This window comes from Emys orbicularis, chromosome 7 (genome assembly GCF_028017835.1).
Source record: "Emys orbicularis isolate rEmyOrb1 chromosome 7, rEmyOrb1.hap1, whole genome shotgun sequence".
NCBI classification, from domain to species: domain Eukaryota; kingdom Metazoa; phylum Chordata; order Testudines; family Emydidae; genus Emys; species Emys orbicularis.
Window position 1 is genome coordinate 2,744,174 of NC_088689.1, and position 25,453 is coordinate 2,769,626.

The following is a 25,453-nucleotide window of genomic DNA, read 5'->3' on the forward strand; positions in this document are numbered from 1 at the left end:
ACTCCTTCTGGGGTCTCTCTAATGGCTGGAGCCTCATGGGCTGCCCGGTTGTCTCCAGGGCCTGCTTTCTCTGACTGTCGGCCATCTCCTCTCAGTGGTATCTCCGTCCTTCTGGCAGCAACAGGTCTCCCCTCAGCGGTAGCAGGCTTTTGGTCCTTCGTCCCCTCAGGGCCTGCCTCATCGTTCGGCACCCCTGCCATGGGGGATCCCCGTGTGCCAGAAATGAGCCACAAAACCCAGCCTCACGTCCCAGTCTCTTAGCCGCTGTCACAGCTGGTTCCACCTTCCCCTTACTCTGGGGGTTTGCTGGGTGGAGCTGTGGTGGTCAAACCCCCATTTGGGTGGAATCAAATTCCTTGAATTCTTTCAAGGCAAACTGGGATCCGTCGTGGGCAAATCCGGCGTCAGCAATGCCGTGTCTCGCAGCGTGGGCCTTGGGTTGGCCAGCCATTGACTTGCTCCTTGTCTCAGGCACCGCGGCGACCGCCTCAGAGTTTGAGTCGTGGTCCAATCAAGTCCTGCTTTTCCTTGGAGGTCAGGAAGTCCACTCCTGCCTTTTCCCACCACCAGGTGGGCAGCTTATGTGGTAATAGAGTCTCCTTCTTCTGGTGGTTATCACACGGCCGGCAGGTGTCAAACATGGGGAGCCGTGGGCCATGGCCCCATCACTTTGAAAAGCGGGAGGGGAACGTCCTTTTTACCAGCCGTAAGGGCAAGCGATGGGGGGGGGGAGAGGGCGGAGAGGAGTGAGCAGGGGATGGGGTCTTGGGAGGAAGAGGCAGGGCAGGGCCTCAGGGGAAGAGGCAGTGTGAGGGTGGGGCCTTGGGGAAAGGGGCGGGGCCACGGTTTGGATGCCGGTGACCCCCGCACTTTTAGGGAGCTTTTGCCACTCCTGCGTCAAGCCCTTCTATCAAGGAGCAGAGCTGTGCATTCGTTCCTGCTCTTGCGCCCGGCTAGGACAGCTGTCAATACCCAGGAGTGAGGCAGGTATTTTTTGGCCTGAGATCCCTCCGGAACGCGGTGAGGACACCGGCTCTCTGGCCTCGAAGCATCATTCCATCCCGCACACGCAGCTCCTCCGTCATTTGAAAATCTGGTTCTGCTCCTCCTGGTATGGGCTGTTGTCTTCTGCCCTCCCTGCTACTAGCGCTCGCAGGACAGCCTGACGCTGGATGGCCTTTTCCGTAGCTGCTTTGATTGCCAGCAGCCTCGCTGTTGAAACAGGGGGATTGAATCTGTGTCCTGGTCCCCTGCCTGCAGCTTGCCGAGGCTGGGTATATGCGCCCTGCTCGGGGCATCAGCCAGCACCAGTGATCAGCTTCGCCAACCTCTGATCTCTGGTGCTGGAGTCGCCTCGCCATGCGCTGCGATGCCTTTGGAGCACCAGGAGGGGTTTTGCCGTGATGGTCTCTGGGGCAGCAGAAGGCGCGATGGGGGCAAGGCAGGTGCTGGGGGGACCTCCAGCCGCTGAGTGCCAGCCTGGCTCCCCGTGTCCCCCCGTGACTCAGCCAGCCAGGGCATTGGTGCATTTCCCAGCCTGAGGTTGCCAGAAATACCTTTCGAAAGGAAAAAAACCAACAGCCCTAAATACAAGTGATCTGGGTGCTAGTAGACAAGGCCCCGGGGCCCCCTCCATGCCCAGAACAAGGGAAGCAGCAGGGCTTGCCCCATATCCTACCCGGCTTGGCCCAGACCCCACTGGGGGCAGAGAGCAGCCTCTCCAGCCCATTCGGTCCTTGGCATCTCTGCTGAGGCCAAGCTAATTCACCAGCTGGGGCCACAAGCTGGGCTGCTCCCGGGGAACCTAACGGGTGTCCTGGCTGCTGTGAGGTGTGGCTGGGCCGGGAGGCAGAGCATGGGGGTGGAGGGGCTGGAAGAGAGGCTGCACCATCCTGACCCCCCTCCACCAGGGGAGATGGGAGAGGGCTGAAACATCTGGGGCCACTCACTCATCTGACTCTCCAGTGAGTGCCGGGAGTGTGTGTGTGTGGGGGGGAGAGTTCATAGAATCATAGAATATCAGGGTTGGAAGGGACCTCAGGAGGTATCTAGTCCAACCCCAACTAGGGAACCCATTCCAGTGCTTCACCACCCTCCTAGTGAAATAGTGTTTCCTAATATCCAACCTAGACCTCCCCCACTGCAACTTGAGACCAATACTCCTTGTTCTGTCATGTGCCCGCACTGAGAACAGCCGAGCTCCATCCTCTTTGGGACCCCCCTTCAGGTTTTGTGGCACAGACTCCGGTCTGGTCTGGAACAACCAACCTAGCTGTAGCCCAACGTAGCCAGGCCCTCCCTGTCCAGGATTTGCACCCGTGCCCTCAGTGCAAAAGGCTCTATATGGTGCTGTGACATTACACTCCATAGTCTTTATGGAAATATGCTTATGATATGGATATGACATAACTGAGATATACTTTATGCAAGATGGCTCATGTAAGATATAATTGGAAAGGTTCTGATTTACTGAATGTGATGATCCAATTTGTCTGCCTGTATCATTTCTGTATCTGAAGTTAGGAATATTGACTGTGTCTCTGTATTTCAACTATGCTACTCTGGGTGACACCCACAACTAGACCTTCAGGTACAACAATGAAAAGCCAGACAGGGCAGACGGCCCATTAGCAGAGACAATGGACTGTGAAAGAGTTTAGTCTTCCGGTGGACGCTCCAGACAGCCTGCGAGTAATGGCTGCTACGACCCTGCAGAGACATGGGTCTGAGTCGCCTGGTACTGGACCCACCTTGGAATGCCCGTGTTTTTCCCCTGGAAGACAATGGGTTCCCGCCCTACACAAGAACTATATAAGGCAGGGGTGTTCTCCTCTGCCTCCCTGCCCAAAGAGACCCTGAAAAACACCTGGAAACAGGAATTGGACCGGGGGAGAAGAGCTGAGCCCAGCCTGGAACGGTGCCTAGCCTGTGAGTAATAATACCTGACGTTTCAAGCTGCAGGCCAATGCAGCTGGCTTTCAAGAATCTCTGTAATCTGCCTGAAATAACTTTTAGGGTGAAAAATTACTATTTGTCGCCAATTTCTTTAGTGAATCAAGCTTAGTTTGAGTGTTTTGTTTTATTTGCTTAGTAATCTGCTTTGTTCTGTTTGCTATCCCTTATAATCACTTCAAATCTGCCTTTTGTAGCTAATACATTTGTTTTGTTTATTATTCAACCCAGTTTGTGCAATTTCTAACTGGGTGGGGGTGGGAAAGAAGCTGTGCACATCTCTCTTCACATTGAGGGAGAGGGCGAATTTTTATGAGCTTTTGCTGTGCAGATTTTTCTATACAGCGCAAGACAATATCCCTTTGGGTCTGCACTCCAAGGGAGGTGGGCACCGGAGTGCTGGGGCAAGTCCCTTAAGTTGAGTCTTCTCAGAGCTGATCTCAGTGTCTGTGTCTTTCTGCAGCTGGGGGTGGCCCTGCCTGTGGGTGTGTTAGAGGAGGCTTAAGAGCCTGGCTCAGTAAGACAGGTTAAAGGGGCCCAGGCTGGCAGAACAGGCAAGCTCAGTGGTATCTCAACACATCAGGTGGCACCTTGAAGGGGGGCAACCCGTCGCAGGTGCCCAGCAAATGCTAGAGCCCCCCACCAGCAAACCCCCTACCTTAGCAAAGCTCCCATGCGGCTGATGCAAAGCCACTCTAACGGCGCTAGAGGGGATGGGCCGAGGGCAGACAGCTGTGTCTGGCTGGGCTGCCCCGAGCCAGGACGAGAGGGACCAGATGGCGACTCACTCGTATCACACTCACCGGCTCCAGACTCCCGTATCGCAGGAGAAAAGACGCACCCTCGACTCTCATTTTCCTAGCACCGCTAACGGCGCTGGGCTCAGCGGGGCGCAGGCGACGTGGAGCTGGGATAAAAGTGGTGAGTCTGTGTGTTAATACGAACAGCCGCCTGCAGGGTCCTGATGCCTCACCGTATTAGCTGGGTCCCGGCGCTAGCTGCTGGGAGCTTTGGAGCCAGCCAGCCAGCCAGCTGCGCTCTTCCACCTCAGGCTGGCCAGGAGATTGCAAGCCAACTTGAGCGCCCGCCAGCCGCGGATCTCCAAGTGCCTTGCGGGTGCTAACAAAGCCCCAGGGAGGGGGGTCACTCACCAGCCCCATTTCCCAGACAGGGAATAGTGGCACGCAGTGGGGACGCACCGCCTCGCCCTTTTCCAAGTAAAGCGAGTGAGGGGCCTGGAAATAGAACCCAGGAATCCTGCCGCTCGGTCCCCAATGAACGCTTGTCCCAATGAACGCAGGACAGGCAGCGGGATGTTTGCAAAACCCCGGCACTGACAGGACCGTGCACCGGGGTTGCCAGGGCACCCAGCTTATCTCCGGGCTCCCCACAGCGCCTCCCCCTTACAACCCGGCCTCTCGGGTACCACGTGCCCTGAGCCCCTACCCTCCTGCGGGCCACTTACCCCTAGTGGTGACGGATGGGGACACCTCGTGGTCATCACAGGTACCTGCGGCCTGCAAAACCAATGACTACAAGGCGACCGAGGTTGTAAACCCAGCTCAGGCTGAGCGGGGTAACTAGGCGGGAGAACAGGGCCGTCAGGGTGAGAACGGGCCCGACCCGACCCCAGAACGCCAATCAGAACTTGGTGTGAGGTTTGAAAAAGCTTGGTGACCTTTGACCTTTGGGTTTCCACGGGGCCAGGCTCAGATCAGGAGTTGGGAGTCTGGGTTTACCTCTGCCCCGGGGTCCAGCTCTCCCTTTGCCCATCCCCAGCCCGCGGGGGACCAGGCTGCAGATCTGGGTTTGGGCTGGGCGTGGAGCCCAGAGACAGGGGGCTGGGAATCCCGCTCCGCCCGCTGAGATCCCCAGCGAGGCCGGGACCCGCAGCTGAATGTGCGGCTGCTTCGCTGCAGTGACGCCCGGGGGCTCTGGGAGGTTCCCCCTGCGCTAGATCGAGCTGCCATTTTCCTCCCATCTCCCAGGCAGGTAACAGGTGCTGGGACGCGGAGCTTGTGCCGTCCCAGCAACCAGACAAACCGCCATGGGGCACATCCCCCCATGGCCTGGAGCACAGGGACCCCCGACCCATGGCCCCCACTGCTCCGCTCCCATCCCCATCCAACCCCTGCAGGAGTCGGTTCAGCGAGGGGCACAGGGGGGGCGGGTGGGGGGAATCTGTCATTCACCTGGGTGGCACCGCCAGGCAGCTCCCACTGACCACGCCTCGGCCTCCCCTCGCCCAGGACAGACGCCGCTGCATCAGATCTGAGCAAGGGGCGAATCCATGAAACTGATCTGCAGCCTCACAAGCTCCCTGGTCCCTTAGTCCTGCCAAAGTGGCCCCTGCTATCCCAGCATTGCCGGTGCCCCTCAGTCCCGACCCGCAGCCCATCTGCCATCCCAGCCCTGGCCTCCTTCCCCCCTCCCCAGCACCGCCGGTGCCCCTCAGTCCCGACCCGCAGCCCATCTGCCATCCCAGCCCTGGCCTCCTTCCCCCCTCCCCAGCACCGCCGGTGCCCCTCAGTCCCGACCCGCAGCCCATCTGCCATCCCAGCCCTGGCCTCCTTCCCCCCTCCCCAGCACCGCCGGTGCCCCTCAGTCCCGACCCGCAGCCCATCTGCCATCCCAGCCCTGGTCTCCTTCCCCCCTCCCCAGCACCGCCGGTGCCCCTCAGTCCCGACCCGCAGCCCATCTGCCATCCCAGCCCTGGTCTCCTTCCCCCACCACCTCCCAGCACTGCCAGTGCCCCTCAATCCCGACCCGCAGCCCATCTGCTATCCCAACCCTGGCCTCCTTCCCCCCCCAGCACTGCCGGTGCCCCTCAGTCCCGACCCGCAGCCCCGCCCACCTCCATAGATCTGCTGATGTATCTCAGTGTTTAATGAGACAACCGCTCTGGGGCCCAAATCAGGAACAGGGAATGACCTACCCCCAGCACCGCACACGACTGCAGCCTGAACAGGCAATTTCCTTTATTAAATACCCCCCGACCTCCCTCCCCCTGGGCGTCATACCCAAACCTGGGCAGGAGCCGCCTCCCCCCGCCCCAGGGCCTTCCAAGAAGTTCCGCCTCTTCAAGGGCGGTCCTTCCAGGAATGACACCGTCAGCCAATCAGCACCTGCCAACCGCTGTGATGTCACTGCTTCCAGAGGCGCTGGCTCACGGTGCTAAGGGGCAAACCCCGAGGGCTCCTGGTGGGGAGAGGAAAGAATCTCACGCCCAGCCTGGAGACCAGGGATGAGCCCCGACTCGGCTCCCAGCCATGGCCCCGGGGGGAGCAGGGGTTCTCCCCTGACCACGGGGACCCAGCGGGGAGCAGCTGAGCCCACTGGCTCTTCGCCCCAGGCTGGCACCACCTCCGCCATGCAGGGAAGGTGCAGGGTGATCCAGGCCCAATGCCCTGCAGAGCTGGAGAGCAGCGACCTGGAGAGGCTGCCCTGGGACTCCTGGAGGAGAAGGCAACTGGTGGGATGGGGAGAGACAGAGCCTGGGCATGAGGTGCCGGCCTTGGCCCAGCGACCCTCACACCTGTGATACCTCCCACCGCTCACGGCCTTTCTAGGCCGCGGGACCGAGCCAGACGCCAGGCGGGAAGAGGTTAAAGGAAGGGAATTAATCCACAGCCCCAGCGACTGTCCCCCACCCCCATCTGAGCCCAACCCCACTCCCGGCCTGACCCGCCAGGGCTGGGGTGCCACAACAGGGCGAAGAGGCAGTAGTCCAGCGGCTGCTGGGGTGGGTCACGCCTGGCTGGACCCCGAGAGCTCCAGGGAGCTGTTCTCCAAGGCCCCGTAACCGCCGAGCGGGACCATCTTCACGGCGCCGGCCGGGGCAGCGAGGAAGGGGCGGCGGGTGGCGAAGATCTGGCTGATCTCCACGAACGTTTTGTTCTTGGTCTCGGGGATGACGAGGTAGACGTAGAGCGCCACCAGCACGCAGACCCCGCAGAACACCAGGTAGCAGAAGGCACCGGCTGACATCTGGGGCAACGAGAGAACGCGGCCTGGGGGCTTAGCAGGGATTCCCAGCCAGCCACGGGGCCACCGAGCACGGCTCTGGCCTCCTGTCACAGCCGCACCGGCCCCGGGGCCACCTAGCACCCATCCCACCTCGGAATGGCCCAGCGCACTCGCGCCCTTAGCCATGTTCCCTGCCTCCCACCCCACTGGGCTATACCACTGCCCCACTGAGCCGCGGGCACCACCCCTTCAGCAGGGACTGGTGCCTTCCCATTCCAGGGGGAGGCTGGGCTTGTGGGTACGATGCTGGGCCAGGACTCAGGAGACCAGGGTTCAAGGCCCTGCTGCACCACAGACTCTATGCGTGACCATGGGCTAGTCACTTCGCCGCTCTGTACCTCCATTCCCCATGTGCGCAATGGGGCACGGACACCGACCCGCTGGACTGGCTGCCAGGAGAAATCCATTCCTGGGGGGGAGGCCATTGCCCCAAGGTGATGAGAGCCAGGTAGGGCAAACCTCCTAGAGAGGAAGGTGGAGCCTCCCCCATGATGTCCCTGACCAGTGGTTTAATCCTGCCCCTCTGAGGGATCCCGTAGCATGAGACCACTCCCCCAGAGGATATTTTTCTTCACTCAGAAGATTAATGGTGACCAGCTGCTTAACACAATTATTATTAACAACACGGGAAGGCCCTCAGGCCAGAACTGGGAAGGAACAGGTTAGAGAGTATTTAGCTAAGTTAGAGGTATTCAAGTCAGCAGGGCCTGATGACATTCACCTCAGGGTACTTAAGGAGCTAGCTGAAGCAATCTTTGCCCCATTAGCTGCTATTTTTGAGAGAACTGAGGAAGGACGGGGGAAGTCCCAGAGGACTGAAGAAGGGCAAACATAGAACCTATCTTCAAAAGGAGGAACACAAAGGACCCGGGCAATTATAGATCAGTCAGCCTAACTTCAAGACCTAGAACGATACTGAACAAATTATTAAACAATCAATGTTAAGCCCCTGGAGCATAGCAGGGTTATAAGGAATTGCCAGCATGGACTTTGTGACTGTCTGCACCCCTGTGATAAATCTTGTACAAAGTATGGCCTGCAAGGTATCATTTGAAAACTCATAATTTGCTGATCATTATTGTTCTGGTAAAATGTGTGTGGCAACATGTATGTATAGTTATAAGATTCTATCGTATGGTATTGCTAAGACATGCTCTAAGTCTGGGGAACAGCCACAAACCAGTTCCTCAGACACAAAAGGCTGGCCGATGCCTCAGCCAGGTGTCCACAAGATTAAATGGGCCATCACCTGGTTAAATGGCTATTCATTGGCAGGAAAGAGGGTGTGGGTGAAAACAAATCTACATCTTGACAAAGGAACAGCTTGCCATTCCCATCCTGAATCTCGTCTGGAGACGACTCCCAAAGAAGGGAAGGATCTATAAGAAAGGAGTAGAAGTGTACTAAGTCGCCTCTACCTTTCTCTCTACCCATGGTATCAGCAATAGTTGAAGAAGAAGAAAGCAGCATTGGACTGGGGGAGACATCCTGTCTGGAAGGAGTTCCGCCAGTAGGACTGATGAGACATGTGAGCGTGACCTTTGCTTTGAATTCATTTAGTTTTGTTAAGTTTGGCATTAGCTGCATTTTACTTTTATTTTCTTGTAACCAATTCTGACTTTTATGCCTCATTACTTGTGATCGCTTAGAATCCAGCTTTCTGCAGTTAATAAACTTGTTTTATTGTTTTATCTAAACCAATGTGTTTGGGAAACTCTATTTGAGGTAGCAAGAATGGTGCGTGTGATTTTCTATTAATAAATGACAGACTTTCTATGAGCTTGTATTGTGCAGGAGGATATCAGTCCGCAGTGTGCCCTTGTTGCCAAGAAGGCTATTGGGCTGTATTAGTAGGAGCATTGCCAGCAGATCGAGGGAAGTGATTATTCCCCTCTATTTGGCACTGGTGAGGCCACATCTGGAGTATTGTGTCCAGTTTTGGGGCCCCCACTACAGAAGGGATGTGGACAAATTGGAGAGAGTCCAGCGGAGGGCAGTGAAAATGATTAGGGGGCTGGTGCACATGACTTACGAGGAGAGGCTGAGGGAACTGGGCTTGTTTAGTCTGCAGAAGAGAAGAGTGAGGTGGGATTTGATAGCAGCCTACAACTACCTGAAGGGGGGTTCCAAAGAGGATGGAGCTCGGCTGTTCTCAGTGGTACCAGATGACAGAACAAGGAGCAATGGTCTCAAGTTGCAGTGGGGGAGGTCTAGGTTGGATATTAGGAAACACTATTTCACTAGGAGGGTGGTGAAGCACTGGAATGGGTTACCTAGGGAGGTGGTGGAGTCTCCTTCCTTGGAGGTTTTTAAGGTCAGGCTTGACAAAGCCCTGGCTGGGATGATTTAGTTGGGAATTGGTCCTGCTTTGAGCAGGGGGTTGGACTAGATACCTCCTGAGGTCCCTTCCAACCCTGATACTCTGTGATGCTGGGCAGTACCAGAGAGACATTTCTGGGGAAAGTCTGAGACTGGGAATTTGCTGGTGCTGCTCTGCAGTGTAATTCATGAGTGGCTGGCTACACCACTCACACAGTAGACCTGGGACTCGGGAATGGTTTACATGCTGGAGGCTGCATGTGAGCAGACCAGGAGCAGTAGCTCTCAGAGCAAAGCAGTGTAAAGGGCCCCCCAGGTTGGGGAACTGAAGGGACACAGCTATTCACTGGTCCAGATTGTACTCTGGGGAATGTAGCACTTTATAGTCAAGGAAAAGTCATGCCCAACCAATCTAGTTTCCTTCTGTGAAAGGTAACAGGCCTAGTGTATGGGGCAATGGGGTGTGGCAGAAGTGATATATATGGACTTCATCTCCTGCTGCAGTGAGTTCCTCAGGTTAACAACATGCTGCATGAGACAGTGTTTCGTTGGGCTTGTTAAAAACTTGCTGCCCTCTGATTTCGTCCTATTAGTCCCTCATGCTCCTCCATCGGTCTGTATCCACCTCTCGTCTATGCGTGGGCTGTTAGCTATCTGGGGCAGGGACCATCTTCTCGTGTGCGTGGGGAACCCTGGCACCCTGATCCCTGACTGGGGCTGCTGGCTGCTACCCCAGGCCACATCCATGGCTGGTCCTTACCTGTAGGAAGGGGAAGACGAAGCCCACGGTGAAATTGGAGAGCCAGTTCAGGGACCCCCCCACGATGTAGGCAGCGGGGCGGTGTGACTGCTTGAAGAGCTCCGCAGTCATCAGGAAGGGCACACCAGCTGGACGGGTGAGAGGGGGGTTAAACTTCTCGTGTGCTGGCATGGGATCGCAATCCAGCAACTAGAGGGTTAATGGTCTCTGCGGCGGGTGCCCATGAGGAGACCCTGTGCCAAGGGGCTCGAGTCCCACAGACGCCTCTGGGCTGCATCCGGTGGAGGGAGAGGGCGAAGAGCCTCCGTAGCCAGGTGCCAGCCTGGAGCCTCCCAGGAAAAGGCCACAGGGAAACCCGGGGTCTGGGGCGTGAACCAGGAGTGACTCCGGACTGAAAGGTGTATGAGTGATCTCAGGATCGGGACCCGTTCTATTCCTCCCTGCCCCCAGGGCCTGGCCCTCCCAGAACCAGACACGTCTCAGGCATCACACAGCCGTTGCCCCTTCCTGCCAGCCAGCGCCAGGCCAGTCCCTGGCAAAGGTGCCCTGGAGATTAACGGGCTCCAGCGATAGAGCAGGTACAGCCTGGGCAGCTGCAGGGCAAGCTTCCCCAACCCCCACCAATGCACCGCGCCTCAACCCCGGGGCTGGGCCGCTCTGCTGAGGCTGCTAATGAGGAGGCTGATTGGGCTGGGGGGGGTGCTGGTCCAGAGAACCGGTCACAACCGGTTTGTTCTTCTGCAGAAAAATTTGACGAAAACGAAAAATCCTTTTTATCAAAATTTTCCACTTAAAATTTTGATTTTTGGCCAAAATTCGAAAACTGAAATAATTCAATTTGCAAATTCCATCGCGTTGCCTTATGGGAGTTGTAGTACAGGTCTCTCATGCGCCCATTCTCCTCTATAAGCCAGGTTCTCTTGTCGGACTCCATCTCCCATAATGCACCATGGTCTCACCTTTTGGAGGGCAGGTGGTGCATCTTGGGAGTCCCTGGCCATAGTGCACCATGGGAGATGTAGTCCAGCTGAGGAGTTGAGCCCATAGAGGAGAAAGTGGACATGGGGCAACTGAACTGTAACTCCCATGAGACACCTGGGCAGGATTTCACAGCTGAAATAGTTTGGGTATCAGGTTTTCCATTTGCTGATGGAAAATATAAGTTTTGTGCAGAAAGCAGACGCTTTTCATGAAGTTTTGTTGTAGAAAATGCAATTTTTAGAGCTGGTAGAAATTTTCTTTTTGATGGATCAGTTTGTTGTTGAAAAAGTTTAGAAACTATTCAAAATCCAAAGGAATGTGTCCGTTCGACTCTGTTTCATTCCAACTTTTGTTTCATTTTGTTTAGACTTACACATATATATATATATGTGTATGTTATATTACATTTCAACATTATTGAAGTGAAACATTTTGATTAGATGTTTTCGGTGTTTTCAAATACAACATTTTGGAATGGTTCAGAACCATTCCAACTTTTTAGCCCAATTCAGGACAAAAACAAATGTTATCAGAGATTGGAATTTCCCGTGGGACGAAAATACTAATTTCTGATCAGCTCTATGAATTGCTGTTGAAAAACAGTTTTGATGGGAAATTTTTCATTGGCCCAATTTGTCCACCAAGAACTGGACTGAGACCACTTGTTCATTCCAGGGGAGGGCGAATGGGCCATGCTGACCTGTGGCTGGATTTGAACTGGCTACTTAAAGGTGAAAGACTGCATCCTATTACTGACCGTGTATCCAACCCCGTGGGGAAAGCAATTTGAGACATCTAGATACCACAAGAGATTAATTCAAACAATATTTCAAAAGAATTTAAAAATACCATAGAGAAAAGATGGGGCTTTATGCACCACTGCCATCTAGTGGGTGAACTCATAACTGTTCCACTGTGTGTCATCAGCCCAATACTTATGATAATTGAGGGAGAGTCTCCTTTTGCTCAAGTGTTGGGTCTGTGCTTTTGAAGCATGAGAGGCCGAGTTCTATACCCAGGGTTGCCCTGACACTCTGAGTAGCTAGGGGACTTTGGGTTTGTTGCAATATGTACAGTTATGATATTAACCATGATGGTTTGACCAGGACCTCCCAGAGTAGGAAAGCAGACATATGCGCCTCTTTAATAAAGATACTTAATGCAAAAAAAATTCATATGGGGAGAAGCGGCCCCTGATGGACCGTTACTCACAGCTCGCCCGGAATAAATATATATATATTTTAAATCCGATTCATCATTGTTTGTGAACAATGAGCCATTAAAATCCTAATTAAAGATGTAATTACAGCAAATAAATTCTGGGCTGCGAATGAATTATAGATCTGTTGGCAGCCCCACTCATACATCAGTTGGGTAAACCATTCCAGGCCTCGTTCATCATTTGTAGGGAGCTCTCACTTCCACGCTTATTTAAAGGCAGAAAACCACTCGCCTACTAAGTAAGTAAGAGAAGTTTATTAGCATGTGCAGAAGGGTCTTGAGGAGTTTGCTAAATGTAGGGGGAATATGGAGGGGAGCAATCTCATCGCAGCCCTCCCTGGATCTGGGTGTGTGAGAGTCTCATCCCAGGGTCCTGCCTCCTTGGCCCCACCATTGGCCCAGCCACGTCTGCCATCTCCTACCCTACCAGATCAAACCACTGGGTTACCAAGTCCAGCACGTTGCCCCCGAGCGCGCTGTATCCAGCGCTGGTGGGTCGGTTCAATGGCCCGGTCCCCATCAGCGATGACACCTGATGTTTCAGAGGAAGGAAAATACTGACCCTTCATGTATTGGGCCATTGCTGAACCTGGGAAGCTCCTTCCCCCCAGTTCTGCCAATTCACTGGATTCCTGTAGCCCCGCAACCTGCTAGTCCAGTCTAAGGCTCCCTCCGTCCACACAGGGGCCCCTCAGTCCCGACCCGCAGCCCCCGGCCAGTCCGTTGTTTGTTTTAGAGAAGGGAGAGCCCCCGGCACCCACCTGGTCCCATACAGAAGCCAGCGATGATCCCGATGACGCAGGCTACGCTGAGGTAGCGCATCCAGGGCACCGTAGCCTGGGGAGGGAAGGTGCAGAAGCTGGGGGTGGCTGGATGCTGCTAGACTAACCGCCCAGTTACCGCCTCCTTGCAAAGCAAATTTGGGGAGCTGCTCTTTGGGAAACCGAAGGGCTGAGAGAGAGAAAACCGGCTGCAACGTGCCATGCAAAGTCCTCACACAGCTCGGCCGGTGCCCCTCAGTCCCGACCCGCAGCCCCCTGCTATCCCAGCCCTGCCCGCCCAGCTCTTGCCCCTCAGTCCCGACCCGCAGCCCCCTGCTATCCCAGCCCTTCCCACCCAGCTCGGCCGGTGCCCCTCAGTCCCGACCCGCAGCCCCCTGCTATCCCAGCCCTGCCCACCCAGCTCGGCCGGTGCCCCTCAGTCCCGACCCGCAGCCCCCTGCTATCCCAGCCCTGCCCACCCAGCTCGGCCGGTGCCCCTCAGTCCCGACCCGCAGCCCCCTGCTAGCCCAGCCCTGCCTGCCGCCCCTCAATCCTGACCCACAGCCCCCCTTCACACCCAGCTCTCTCCTGGCCTGCACCAGACACAAAACGTCTTTGGCTAAAGGAGCGTCTCTCTCAGTTCGAGCCCCGGAGCAGGATCCGGCCCCCGGCTGCCCTGCAACGATGCCTGTGGGTTGCTCTGGCCTCACGCCAACGTAACTCATCCCGAAACAGCCGGGGACGGGAGCCCAGCCGATGGGGGCTGAGCGGGAGCCCAGCAGCGCTCACGGGAGCGGGGGCGGTACCCGGGATTAGCGCGCTGGCCCCGGCTGGTCTCAGAGGGAGGTGCCAGGGTGAGACACCCCCCCCAACTCCTACCTGCAGCACCAGGGTCAAGGTGATGCCAGCGCAGCAGAAGCCCATGAAGGAGAAGCCGATGATGATGAGCGGCCGCCGGCCCAGCTTCTCGATGGTGAAGCACTGCAGGGAAAGGCCAGCGGCACGGGAGGCATTAGCAGGAGAGGGCATCAGACCCGCCAGCCCCCAAACCCTCCCCCCCACAGGGCACAGAGCGACATGTACAGCCAATAACATGCAGCACAGGTGTATGACATCACCAGACCCAGTTCTCATTGGCTGACTCAAGAGCTTGAGGGTGAGGGTGGGACACTTACCTGGTAACCTCTAGGACTCCTGGGTTCTTTTCCCAGCCCTGGGAGGGAGGGCAGGCTAGTGGTTAGAGCAGGGAGGCACTGGCGGAGTCAGGACTCCTGGGTTCTTTTCCCTGCCCTGGGAGGGAGGGCAGGCTAGTGGTTAGAGCAGGGGGCACCAGCAGGCTAGGGCCTTGCACGTTGAAAGGGGACGGAGGAGCAGATGCCCGTCCCCTTCATTCCTGGGCTGGAATCCCAGGGCCCAGGGCCAAAGTGACCCGGAGCAGCGGGGCCAAGCTTGTCCCAGCCAGGCGTGAGCTGCCCCGAGTGCCCAGCGGAGCCAGGCAGCAGCTCTGGGGCGCAGCGCGGGCGCGGGGAGCCCGTGCAGGACCAGGAGCAGGAGCAGGGGGGATATTGACAGCAGAACAAATGCTTGTCATTTTAGACCCAATCTCGGCGCGTCCGTCGGGGGCCGTTTGTGTCTGTGTCGCGGAGCAATTGGCCCGATGGCGCCACCAGCCCTGCTGGGCTGCCGGGGCGCCAGAGAGGCCTGCTTGCGGCTGGGAGGCCGGGGGCTGGGGTCCCTGCTCGCCCAGGCCAGGCCACGTGGGGGCCGCCCGCCTGTCGAATCAAGCGCCCAGGGGCCGAGGGCTGCAAATCTGCCCAGCGTGAGGCTGGGGGCGGGGAGCTGCTAGCTCCGGCTGGGCACTGAGGGGAAAAGCCGTAAACCAGCCCCCGTACCCCCCCCCCCAGTGACGGGCTCGGCTCACAGGGGTTATTATGGGCTGTTCCACTGAAGTCAGGATAGCCAGAATGAGCCCTTGGGACCCCTTTCCCCAGCACCCCCACCTCACCCACTGTGACCCCTCCCCCCACCGGCACCCCCCATCTCACCCACTATGACACCTCCCACCTGCACCCCCTGCCACCCCATCTCTCCCAGTACCACCTCCTGTCTCCCAACCTAGACAAATTAGAGGATTGGTCTAAAAGAAACCTGATGAGGTTCAACAAGGACAAGTGCAGAGTCCTGCACTTAGGACGGAAGAATCCTATGCACTGCTACAGACTAGGGACCGAATGGATAGGTAGCAGTTCTGCAGAAAAGGACCTAGGGGTCACAGTGGACGAGAAGCTGGATATGAGTCAACAGTGTGCTCTTGTTGCCAAGAAGGCTAACGACATTTTGGGCTGTATAAGTAGGGGCATTGCCAGCAGATCGAGGAACGTGATCGTTCCCCTTTATTCGACATTGGTGAGGCCTCATCTGGAGTACTGTGTCCAGTTTTGGGCCCCACACTACAAGAAGGATGTGGAAATATTGGAAAGAGTCCAGCGGAGGGCAACAAAAATGATTAGGGGTCTGGAGCACATGACTTATGAGGAGAGGCTGAGGGAACTGGGATTGTTTAGTCTCCAGAAGAGAAGAATGAGGGGGGATTTGATAGCAGCCTTCAACTACCTGAAGGGGGGTTCCAAAGAGGATGGAGCTCGGCTGTTCTCAGTGGTGGCAGATGACAGAACAAGGAGCAATGGTCTCAAGTTGCAGTGGGGGAGGTCTAGGTTGGATATTAGGAAACACTATTTCACTAGGAGGGTGGTGAAGCACTGGAATGCGTTACCTAGGGAGGTGGTGGAGTCTCCTTCCTTGGAGGTTTTTAAGGCCCGGCTTGACAAAGCCCTGGCTGGGATGATTTAGTTGGGAATTGGTCCTGCTTTGAGCAGGGGGTGGGACTAGATACCTCCTGAGGTCCCTTCAAACCCTGATCTTCTATGATTCTATGAACTCACCTACTGTGACCCCTCCCCCATGCCCCAGCCCAGCCAGCATGACCCCTCCCCGACCCCGGTTAGCACTGCTCAGTGGGGTCATGCCCCCCGCCCCAGATCGCTGGGGCTGTGGCAGCACTTACGCCGAGCAGGCCGGCCAGCACCTCGATGGCTCCCGTGCCCACGGTGGTGTAGGGGATCTCGGGTCCCGGGATGCCGGCGTGCTGGAAAATGGTGTTGGTGTAGAACCAGATCTGCCAAGGGGAGGGGGAGAGAGCAGGGGGTGAGCGGCAGGGCTGGGGGGGGAGAGAGGCCCCCACGAGAACCTGGAACCACAAGCAGGGGGGGGACACCCCTGGGGGCTCTGGCCATGGCACTGCGGGAGCCCCCCGGTCGCTAGTTCAAAGCCTGCCCCGGGATGGGACTGAAGGCTGTTCCGGCCCAGGGGCGCTCGCTGGCTCTGGAGTGAGACGAGCTGGGGGGGGCTCAGCCTAGCTCCTTCTGGGCCAGGGTCCCCCTTGCAGGGACCTGCTGCATGATCAGCACGGCTATTTCCCTGCGAGGCCAAGGGGCCAACGGGCCAGGAGGCTCTTGGAAGACAGGAGCCCCTCCAGGGCACAGGGTGAGCTCCCCTCCAGTGCAGGAGGGGCGGGGGGATGAGGGGAGCTCCCCTCCAGGGCAGGAGGTGTGGGGGGGGGACACTGGGGGAGCTCCCCTCTGGGGCATGGGCCTGGCAGCACTCACCGCATCGATCCCAGAGAGCTGCATGCCCATGTTGATCACCACCACGGAGAGCGTCTGCCAGCGCACGGAGCCGTCCCGCAGGAGCTGCCAGACGGAGATGGTCTCCAGGGAGGAAAGCGAGCGCTGCTCCTCCCGCATCTCCTCCAGCACGTCCCGCACGTCGTCCTTCCCCAGGAACCAGCGCAGCGCTGGGGAGAGCGGAGCAAAGCTCGGGCACGGGGCTGGGACTCCGGAGATATGGGCTCAATTCCCAGCTGTGCGCCCCTGGGCCTCAGCTCCCCTCTGTACTGGCCCTGCCCTGCCCCATCGGGGGGAGAGGCTAGAGCCAGGAGGATGGGAGGCGCCCAGACACTACGGTGATGGGCCCTTGGAAAACCTGGAGCGGTCAGCAGCCTTCCCGGGAGGGGCCAGGCAGCGCTCCGGGCGGAGTCAGCAGAGCTGCAGCTGATTTGCGCCAGCACAGAATCTGGCCCAGGGGGCTCTTGGGCCTGCAGTTGGAGGATCGTGTCTCTCTTTGGGATTCGGGACAGGGTAGGACACAGAAAGACCTAATCCCCCCTCCCCCGGTTCCGGGAGCAGCCTGGCCCTATGGGAGACATCAGCCACCCCCCTGCCAGGGGGCTCCGCTCACCATCCGTGGCCCCCCGGACGTTGTTCTTCTCAATCAGCAGGTAGCGGGGGCTCTCGGGGAACCAGGGCAGCAGCAGGAGCTGCAGGGAGGCTGGAATGACCACCAGGGACAGGAAGAGAGGCCAGTATCCATCCTGCAACGAGCCAGGCAGGGCGATGGGGTCTGGGGGGGTGGCGAGGGGGTAGCCCTAGCACCAGCGGGATAAGCAAAGCCAAGGAGACGCAGGCTGAATATCGGGAGCCAGCTGCCGGCTGGGCAATGACATGGGGATGGGGAGCCCAAGGGCAGGAAGGGACCTCGAGAGGTCGTCTAGGCCGACGCCCTGCGCTCAGGCAGGACCAAGTCAACCCAGACCACCCCTGAGGGGCGTTTGTCCAGTCTCCTTCCTAGACCCCCCCAGTGATGGGACTTCACAACCTCCCTCGGGTGCCTATTCCAGAGCTTAACTACCTGAGAGTTGGAAAGGTTTCCCTCTGGTCTCCAGACTACACAGGCCCAGTTTTTTAACCTTTCCTCATTAATGATCTGGATGATGGGATGGATTGCACCCTCAGCAAGTTTGCGGATGACACTAAGCTGGGGGGAGAGGTAGATACACTGGAGGGTAGGGATAGGGTCCAGAGTGACCTAGACAAATTGGAGGATTGGGCCAAAAGAAACCTGATGTGGTTCAACAAGGACAAGTGCAGAGTCCTGCACTTAGGAAGGAAGAATCCCATGCACCGCTACAGGCTGGAGATCGATGGGCTAAGCGGCAGTTCTGCAGAAAAGGACCTGGGGATTACAGTGGACGAGAAGCTGGATATGAGTCAGCAGTGTGCCCTCATTGCCAAGAAGGTTAACGACATATTGGGCTGTATTAGTAAGAGCATTGCCAGCAGATCGAGGGAAGTGATTATTCCCCTCTATCTGACACTGGTGAGGCCACACCTGGAGTACTGCATCCAGTTTTGGGCCCCCACTATAGAAGGGATGTAGACAAATTGGAGAGAGTCCAGTGGAGGGCAATGAAAATGATTAGGGGGGTGGGGCACATGACTTATGAGGAGAGGTTGAGGGAACTGGGTTTGTTTAGTCTGCAGAAGAGAAGAATGAGGGGGGATTTGATAGCTTCTTTCAACTACCTGAAGGGGGGTTCCAAAGAGGATGGATCTAGCCTGTTCTCGGTGGTAGCAGATGACAGAACAAGGAGCAATGGTCTCAAGTTGCAGTGGGGGAGGTCTAGGTTGGATATTAGGAAACACTATTTCACTAGGAGAGTGGTGAAGCACTGGAATGGGTTACCTAGGGAGGTGGTGGAATCTCCTTCCTTAGAGGTTTTGAAGGCCCAGCTTAACAAAGCCCTGGCTGGGATGATTTAGTTGGGGTTGGTCCTGCTTTGAGCAGGGGGTTGGACTAGATACCTCCTGAGGTCTCTTCCAACCCTGAGATTCTATGATTCTAATCTCTAACCTAAATCTCCCCTGCTGCGGATTAAGCCCATTGCTTCTTGTCCTGCCTTCAATGGACATGGAGAACAATTGATCCCCGTCCTCTTGGTACCAGCCCTTCACAGATGTGCAGGCTGTTCTCACGTCCCCCTCAGCCCTCTTGTCTCCAGACTACACTTGTCCCGTGTTTTAACCTTTCCTCAGAGGACAGCGTTTCCAAACCTCTGATCCTTTCTGCTGCTCTCCGCTGGACTCCCCGTCTTTCCTAAAGTGCGGCACCCAGAACCGGACACCGGACTCCAGCCGGGTCGGACGTACGGCCCTCCGGTTAATACTCCCGGCCTGATATTAGCGACTGTAACCCTGAGATCCTTGCCACAGCAGCCCGGCCGCCGAGCCAGGCGGTCCCCGTTCGTAGCTGTGCATTTGATTTTTCCTCCCCAAGCGTAGCGCTTTGCACAGCGGACACGGGACCCTGGAGAGCCCCAGGAGACGCCCCCCAGCCCTCGCCCCCCTCCCGCGGGGTCGGAGCTCACTGGGAGCAGGCTGGGGGCTGGGAGGAAGCAGCAGCGTTTCAGGGGTGTTTCAGCAGCACCGACCTCCCCCAGCAGCTCCGGCAGGCCCAGGACTTGAGCGGAGAAGACCCCCAGGCAGATGAAGATGCTGGGCACCAAGCCCAGGAACCCGCGCAGGTTCTTGGGGGCGATTTCTCCCAGGTACATGGGCACCACGCTGAGACAGATGCCTGGGGCAGAGGAGGAGACACGCGGGATGTGGGGGAGGGGGGAGAGAGAACTGGAGTCACATTGGGCAATAGGCAGGATCCCCCCTAGACTGGGCCGGAGGGGGAGCTCCCAGGGCAGGCTCCAGCCAAGCTCCCCTCCTCCCAGAATGCCCTGGGGCTGGCTGCTCAATCCCGGGACACCCCTCTTGGTCATGAGCCACTTTGATCCCCAGGAGGGCCCCAGCGATGGGCACGGCCCCAGCGGGTCCGTCCTCCCCCCCGTCCTGTCCGTGCTGCAGCAGCCCAACCCCACACGGGACGGAGCCGCGGCCCCATGCACGTCTGGGCTGGCGCCTGTGGTTCCCGTTCCTGCCGCAGAGGGAGATGCAAACCCGCCCTGCGAGGGGTGCGGCAGGGCCAGCGCCCAGGTGAGTATGGCCGGGTGCCGGAGCCAGGCAGAGCCCCGGGGCAGGCGGTGGGGCAGCCCACGCAGGGCGCTACCTGAATGCAGCCCCGTGACGAAGCGGCCGACGATGACCATCTCGGGCGACGCCAGGTAGCGGCTGAAGCCCATCAGGGCGCCGGCCAGGAAGACGAGCAGCGTGCTCCGCACAAGGGTGCCGTTCCTAGCAGGGGGGACAGGCAGGACATCAGTCCTCTGCCTGGCACGGGCCCCTCCCTTCTGCAGGGCGTGACGCCCCCCGCAGGACGCTTCGTGCTCTCTCTTCCTCCATCCACCCAGCTGTTCCCCTCTCTTCTCCATCCCAGCCCCATGGGGAGCTTGGGGGGGGCATTCCTGGCAGCTCTCCCTGCCCCCATAAGAGTGGGGCATGTGTCAGGCTGGCTTCTCCTCTCCCCCCCTGCTGGCTTCGTTTGCTGGGTGTCCCCCTGCTCCATCTGGTCTAGAGGCGGGCACCCCATGACTGGCACCGGGGCAGACAAAGCACCATCCTCCCCCTGCTTCCTCTAGCCGGGCTATGGGTGCACCCCCATCCTGCCCCCCTCCCGCACCCGTCTTACCTCCCATATCGAGTCACGAGCATCCCCACCGGAAACGAGCCCACCAGCCCCCCCAGGGCAAAGACCGAGACGGTCAGCGAGTACATGACGGTGAGCAGGTCCTGGCTCGGGCTCTGCCCGTAGCGCTGGGACCAGGTGACGTTGTAGAAGGCCTTGATGTGCTGCAAGGCAGAGAGACAGGGGCTAGCAGAGCGGGCTGCCCACGGCCCACCAGACCCACCAGCTGCTTGGATTCCCGGCCCTCCGGGGTCTTTGTATGTGTCTGTAACACACCCAGCTCCTGATCGTTTCAGCGCTTCCTCTCCCAACACATCAGAGAGCCGGTCCCGCTTCCCCTCGCCCAGGAGTGGCTTGAAATGCTGGACTTCGTGGGGCGGGAAGTCCCAACATTTCAAACTTCGCTTCCGTTCCGAACCGGGAACGAAAATGGCCACTTTCAAAACGTCCCGCGCCAGGGAATTGTGGGAAATACGGCGTTTCGGGTCCGTCGAAACCTCCCATTTCAGCAACGCCGCAAACTTCCCTTCCGAGTTCTTTTATATTGTCCACAACCACGTGGGATTTCAAACCAAAGTGCTGTTTCCAGATGACCAATGAAACGGGCCGTTCCGGCGAGGTCAAAGCGAACAGTCCGACATGGTGTTTTCCCCAATGAAACGTCGTCAAAAAGGACACGTTTCCCGGGGAAGTTTAGATTTCGACAAAACGGCAAAAACGTTCTCCTGGGAAATCTTCAACCCGTTCTGCCTCTCCCTGTGCCGGGGGTCCGGGTTACCAGGCCCCCCGATCGCACGCCACAAAGCTTTGTGATCCGACCCGTTAGCACCAGCACGAGAACTTCCCAAAGGTCATTTGTATGGGGCGGCTCTTCCTTCCGCGTCAGCACGGAGCCATGGTGCTAGGGGCGCTGTGGGGGTGGGTCAGACGTTGGTCAGTAACGATCCCATGGGGCGTTTCGTCAGAGTCGGGGTGTGAGCAGGGCATCCTCCCGGCTCAGGTGATCCCATCCTGATCCCCTCATTCCCCCCTGCAGCGTCACCCGGATGCTGCCTCTCTTTTCCCGCTCCTAGGCCTGCTGCTCAACACCCCAGAGGTGGCCGCACCCCGGTCAGTAAAATTCATCTGCCTGCCAGAGACCCGCTGGGTCAAGGTATCTGCCTAGCCTAGGATTTCCCAGTCCGGGGAGGGAGTGACTTTCCCCCGCAAAGACAGACAGACGGACGGACACAGCTCTTACCACGGCCGGCGAGTTCACCACTGCCAGGTTGTAGCCGTAAAGCAGGGAGGAGCCGAAGGACGCCAGCAGGGTGGCGGCGAGCAGCGGAAAGGTGAGGTGCTGGGAGAGAGGAGACACACGAGCAGAACGGTGTCAGTGCAGCCCCGGCAGGAGGGGGAAGACAGTGGAGCCATGAGCCGCTCCCTCCGCCCCGGGGAGCTGCGCCCAGCCTCTCAAGTGAGATGAGCCGCAGGGGTCTCATCTCTCCACCCATGTGTGCCCAGCACAGGAGCTCCTGCCTGCAGGATGGGGGGCACCTGGCTCCCGCTCAGCCCAGGGGAAGGGCAGCGAGGAGGAGAGGGAAGCGGCTGGAGCTCCAACCCCACCACCAGTCGAGCGTTTCTGGCCACAGGTCACCCAGGTGGGACACGCAGCTGGCCCCAGCGGTGAAAACCGGATGCTCCCATGCACCCAACGCGGCTCCAGCCTCCACTGCGACGCCCGGCAGCCCGGCTGGAGTGCCCCCGCTACCCAGGCAGCCCCATGGCACCCAGCCCAGCAAGCTCCCCTGCCCCATAAGCTCACTCCCAGGTCCCATGCGAGGCTCTGGGCTTGGTCTAGCAGGCCCGTCGTGGGCTGGGCTATCTCAGGGACTCTAGTAACGGAGTTCTCAGCGGCGCTACAATGTTCAGCCACGGGCTGGCGCCGTGTGTGACGTACATGGTGGCGGAGCCGGGGCTATTAGAGAGACAAACGCGTCTCCCTCACCCACAGACGTCGGTACAATAAAAGATATTCCCTCCCCGCACCGTGTCTCCTCATAGCTTCTCTGAGCATGTAACAGCTCGCCCTGGCACGGCATGAAAGAACCCGGCATCTCTCTCTGGGATGGAAGCCCAGTCATCAGGTGTCCAGCCAGGGCAGATGGGAGGCGAGCGGCGCCAGCTCCGTAGCCAGTGGGAGATGCTAGGCCGGATGGGCACTGCCAGGGAAAGGCCTGGCCATTGACGTGTTTGATGTAATAGAAAAGGGGGATCCCTGTGGAGAGACGCCAGGTGAGGGGTGACCCGGTCAAAGCGCCGTGCTGGGAGCGTGATCGTTGCAGTAGTGGTTTGAACGAATCCAAGGGGGCAAGAGGGCACTGGGCCAGGCCAGAGAGACGGCTGGGGCAAGAATCGAGCCCCGAGAGGAGGAGAACCCGGCCAAGCGTTTCGCTGTGTGGACGGCTGGGCAGGGCCGTATCTTGGAGATATTCTGCGGAAAGAATCAGCAAGGCCTAGCCAAAGCCTGGGTCTGAGGACATAGGGACTGGTCCAGTCTGAATGTGTCTAAGCTTCAACTTCCAGCCATTGGATCGTGTTAGCACCGTCAGCGCCATCCCACCGCCTCCACCACGCTGGCCCTTCCATGCCCCCCTGCCAGGGGAGCACAGCTGCAGCCCACCCCCCACATGCCACCTAGCACAAGCTGGTTCTGTTCTGCGATGGGAGCCGGGCAGCTTCCAAACCCTGGCGCTTCCGCACTCAGAGCCACCAGCTCTTCTAAGTGGGGCTGTTTCTGCAGACGCCCCATTTGCCTTCTGAGGGGCTTTGCAGACAAATCTCCCCAGCGAGCGCACTGGCTGGCCTAGCCCTGGAAAACTAGCACCGAGGGGCTTTGTTTGGACGCGCGGCTGGATAATCGCAGCGCATGCCCTACGGCCTCTGCCCGTCTCTCAGCTTCTCCACCTAGACCGGGGGCTCTCAACCTATTTACCATTGTGGGCCGCATCCAATACCAGCCGTACGGCCCTGAGGATGTCATACAGGCCGCAAACAGCCCACGGGCCACAGGTTGAGAACCACTGACTGGGCAGCGCTCACTGGCCTTTCTGCCTGAAAACGCCGCTTCTCTCCCAGTCTCTCTCTCGCTGGGCATTTTCCAGACCCCCCCCCGTTCCCCCCCGTCAGGGCCGGCTCCAGCATTTCTGCCGCCCCAAGCAAAAAAAAAAAAAAAAAAAAAAGCCGCGATCGGCAGCGGCAGTTCAGCGGCAGGTCCTTCGCTCCTAGAGGGAGTGAGGGACCTGCCGCCCCCGAATTGCCGCACATGCCGCCCCTCTCCCTTGGCCGCCCCAAGCACCTGCTTGTTAAGCTGGTGCCTGGAGCCGGCCCTGCCCCCCGTGTTTCTCCTGCCCCGTTTCCATCTCTCTGCATCGGTTATAAAACTCCACGGCTCTGCAGCCTTCCTGCGGGGGGGGGGGGGGGGGGGGGGGGAGAGGAGAACTGGGCCTGGATCAGCAGCGCCTCCCTCTGGCCCTTTGTGGAGAAGCCCAAAAGTTGGGGCTGGGGGGGGTCCCTTGTCTAACTCGGCCTGGCTGAAGGGTGGAAGATGCCAATGGGGCTGGGGGAGGGGGAAGGTGCAGAGAGGGGGAGGGGGAGGGAAGGGGGAGCAAGTTCCTTTAGCCGTCACTTTTAACCCCATCGCCCCAGTTCTAGCCAGGCCCGTCCCCAAGTCCCAGCAGCTAGGGGGTGTGACCGGGGACCGCGCCAACCCTGGGCAGTGCCCCGCTTCAGACAGTGGCTGGGGGCTCTGGGAGTGGGGGAGGGGTCCCTTTGGAACCAGCCGAGATGGGGGGTTTGCTCGCTGCTCCCCAATGAGGCCATGCAGAACCGGGGAGCGGGGGGCAGTAATACAGGGTTTGTTCCCGAGTTGGGAGAGATTGGGGGTCCCCACCGGCTGTGCCTCGCTTTTCTGGGGACCCTCCCGGCATGGGCCTGCAGCACCCCCAGCCCAGCCCATGCCAGGCCTGACACAGCCCTCGCCTGCCTGGGAGGCTCCTATGCAAAGCTGTCTATTGATCCCCGGGCAGCAGCTTCTCCTTAGTGCAACTGCTTCCTGAGCGCGAGCGAAACCCCCCCCGGGAGACAGCTCAGTGTTGGCCCTGGCTCCTAGCCAGGGACATCACAGGACAGAGCAGTGCTGGGTCTGCCCCAGCATTGCTCAGAGAGTCCACCGCAAAGACGGGACTGGAACACCACTCCCCTCCCAGAGCTGGGATAGAACCCAGGAGTCCTGGCTGCCTGCGCCCCCCGCTCTAACCACTAGGCCCTACACCCCTCCCAGAGCTGGGATAGAACCCAGGAGTCCTGGCTGCCTGAGCCCCCGCTCTAACCACTAGGCCCTACACCCCTCCCAGAGCTGGGATAGAACCCAGGAGTCCTGGCTGCCTGCGCCCCCGCTCTAACCACTAGGCCCTACACCCCTCCCAGAGCTGGGATAGAACCCAGGAGTCCTGGCTGCCTGCGCCCCCGCTCTAACCACTAGACCCTGCTCCCTTACCAGAGCCAGGCTAGAACCCAGAGTCCTGACAAATTGAGATCTCTCCCCCCCACCCCCTCTTGGACCCATACCCCCCCAACCCTCAAAGCAGCCGGCCGGGGGGTTATGCCAGCAAAGCAGCTGACGCCCCTGCGCTGCCCCGGCCCCGGGAATGGTGGCTTGTCCCAGTCGCGTGCAGGTCTAATCCCCCTAATCCCGCCCGGAATGCCAGCCGGCGCAGCGAGCCTGGCGGGGAGGCAGCGGGCGGGCTGGGGCAAGGGAGGGAAGCCGGGGGCACAGGATCCCCCGAGTCACTCACCCCGGTGATTCGTCGGTGGCCGTGCAGGCCAGGTTTCCCCTCCATCGGGGCGATGCGGGCCCTAGAGAGGCAGAGGATGGGGAGGCAGCGGGGAGGAAGGCCGCCTGACTCCAGCACTCTCGCTCATTTCA

At 58.7% G+C, this 25,453-nt stretch overlaps 1 protein-coding gene across 1 annotated transcript; it reads right to left on the reverse strand.

The window, feature by feature from the left end:
- Positions 1–6,699: 6,699 nt before the first annotated feature.
- Positions 6,700–25,367, reverse strand: LOC135881433 (solute carrier family 2, facilitated glucose transporter member 9-like). Its single transcript, XM_065408093.1, has 12 exons — positions 25,323–25,367; positions 21,728–21,826; positions 20,491–20,651; positions 19,972–20,096; positions 19,346–19,491; positions 17,317–17,449; positions 16,686–16,873; positions 16,085–16,195; positions 13,900–14,001; positions 13,021–13,096; positions 10,058–10,185; positions 6,700–6,939 (listed from the first exon to the last, which is right to left on the reverse strand). The coding sequence occupies exons 1-12, from the start codon at positions 25,365–25,367 to the stop codon at positions 6,700–6,702; spliced, it is 1,554 nt and encodes a 517-aa protein (XP_065264165.1).
- Positions 25,368–25,453: the final 86 nt, after the last annotated feature.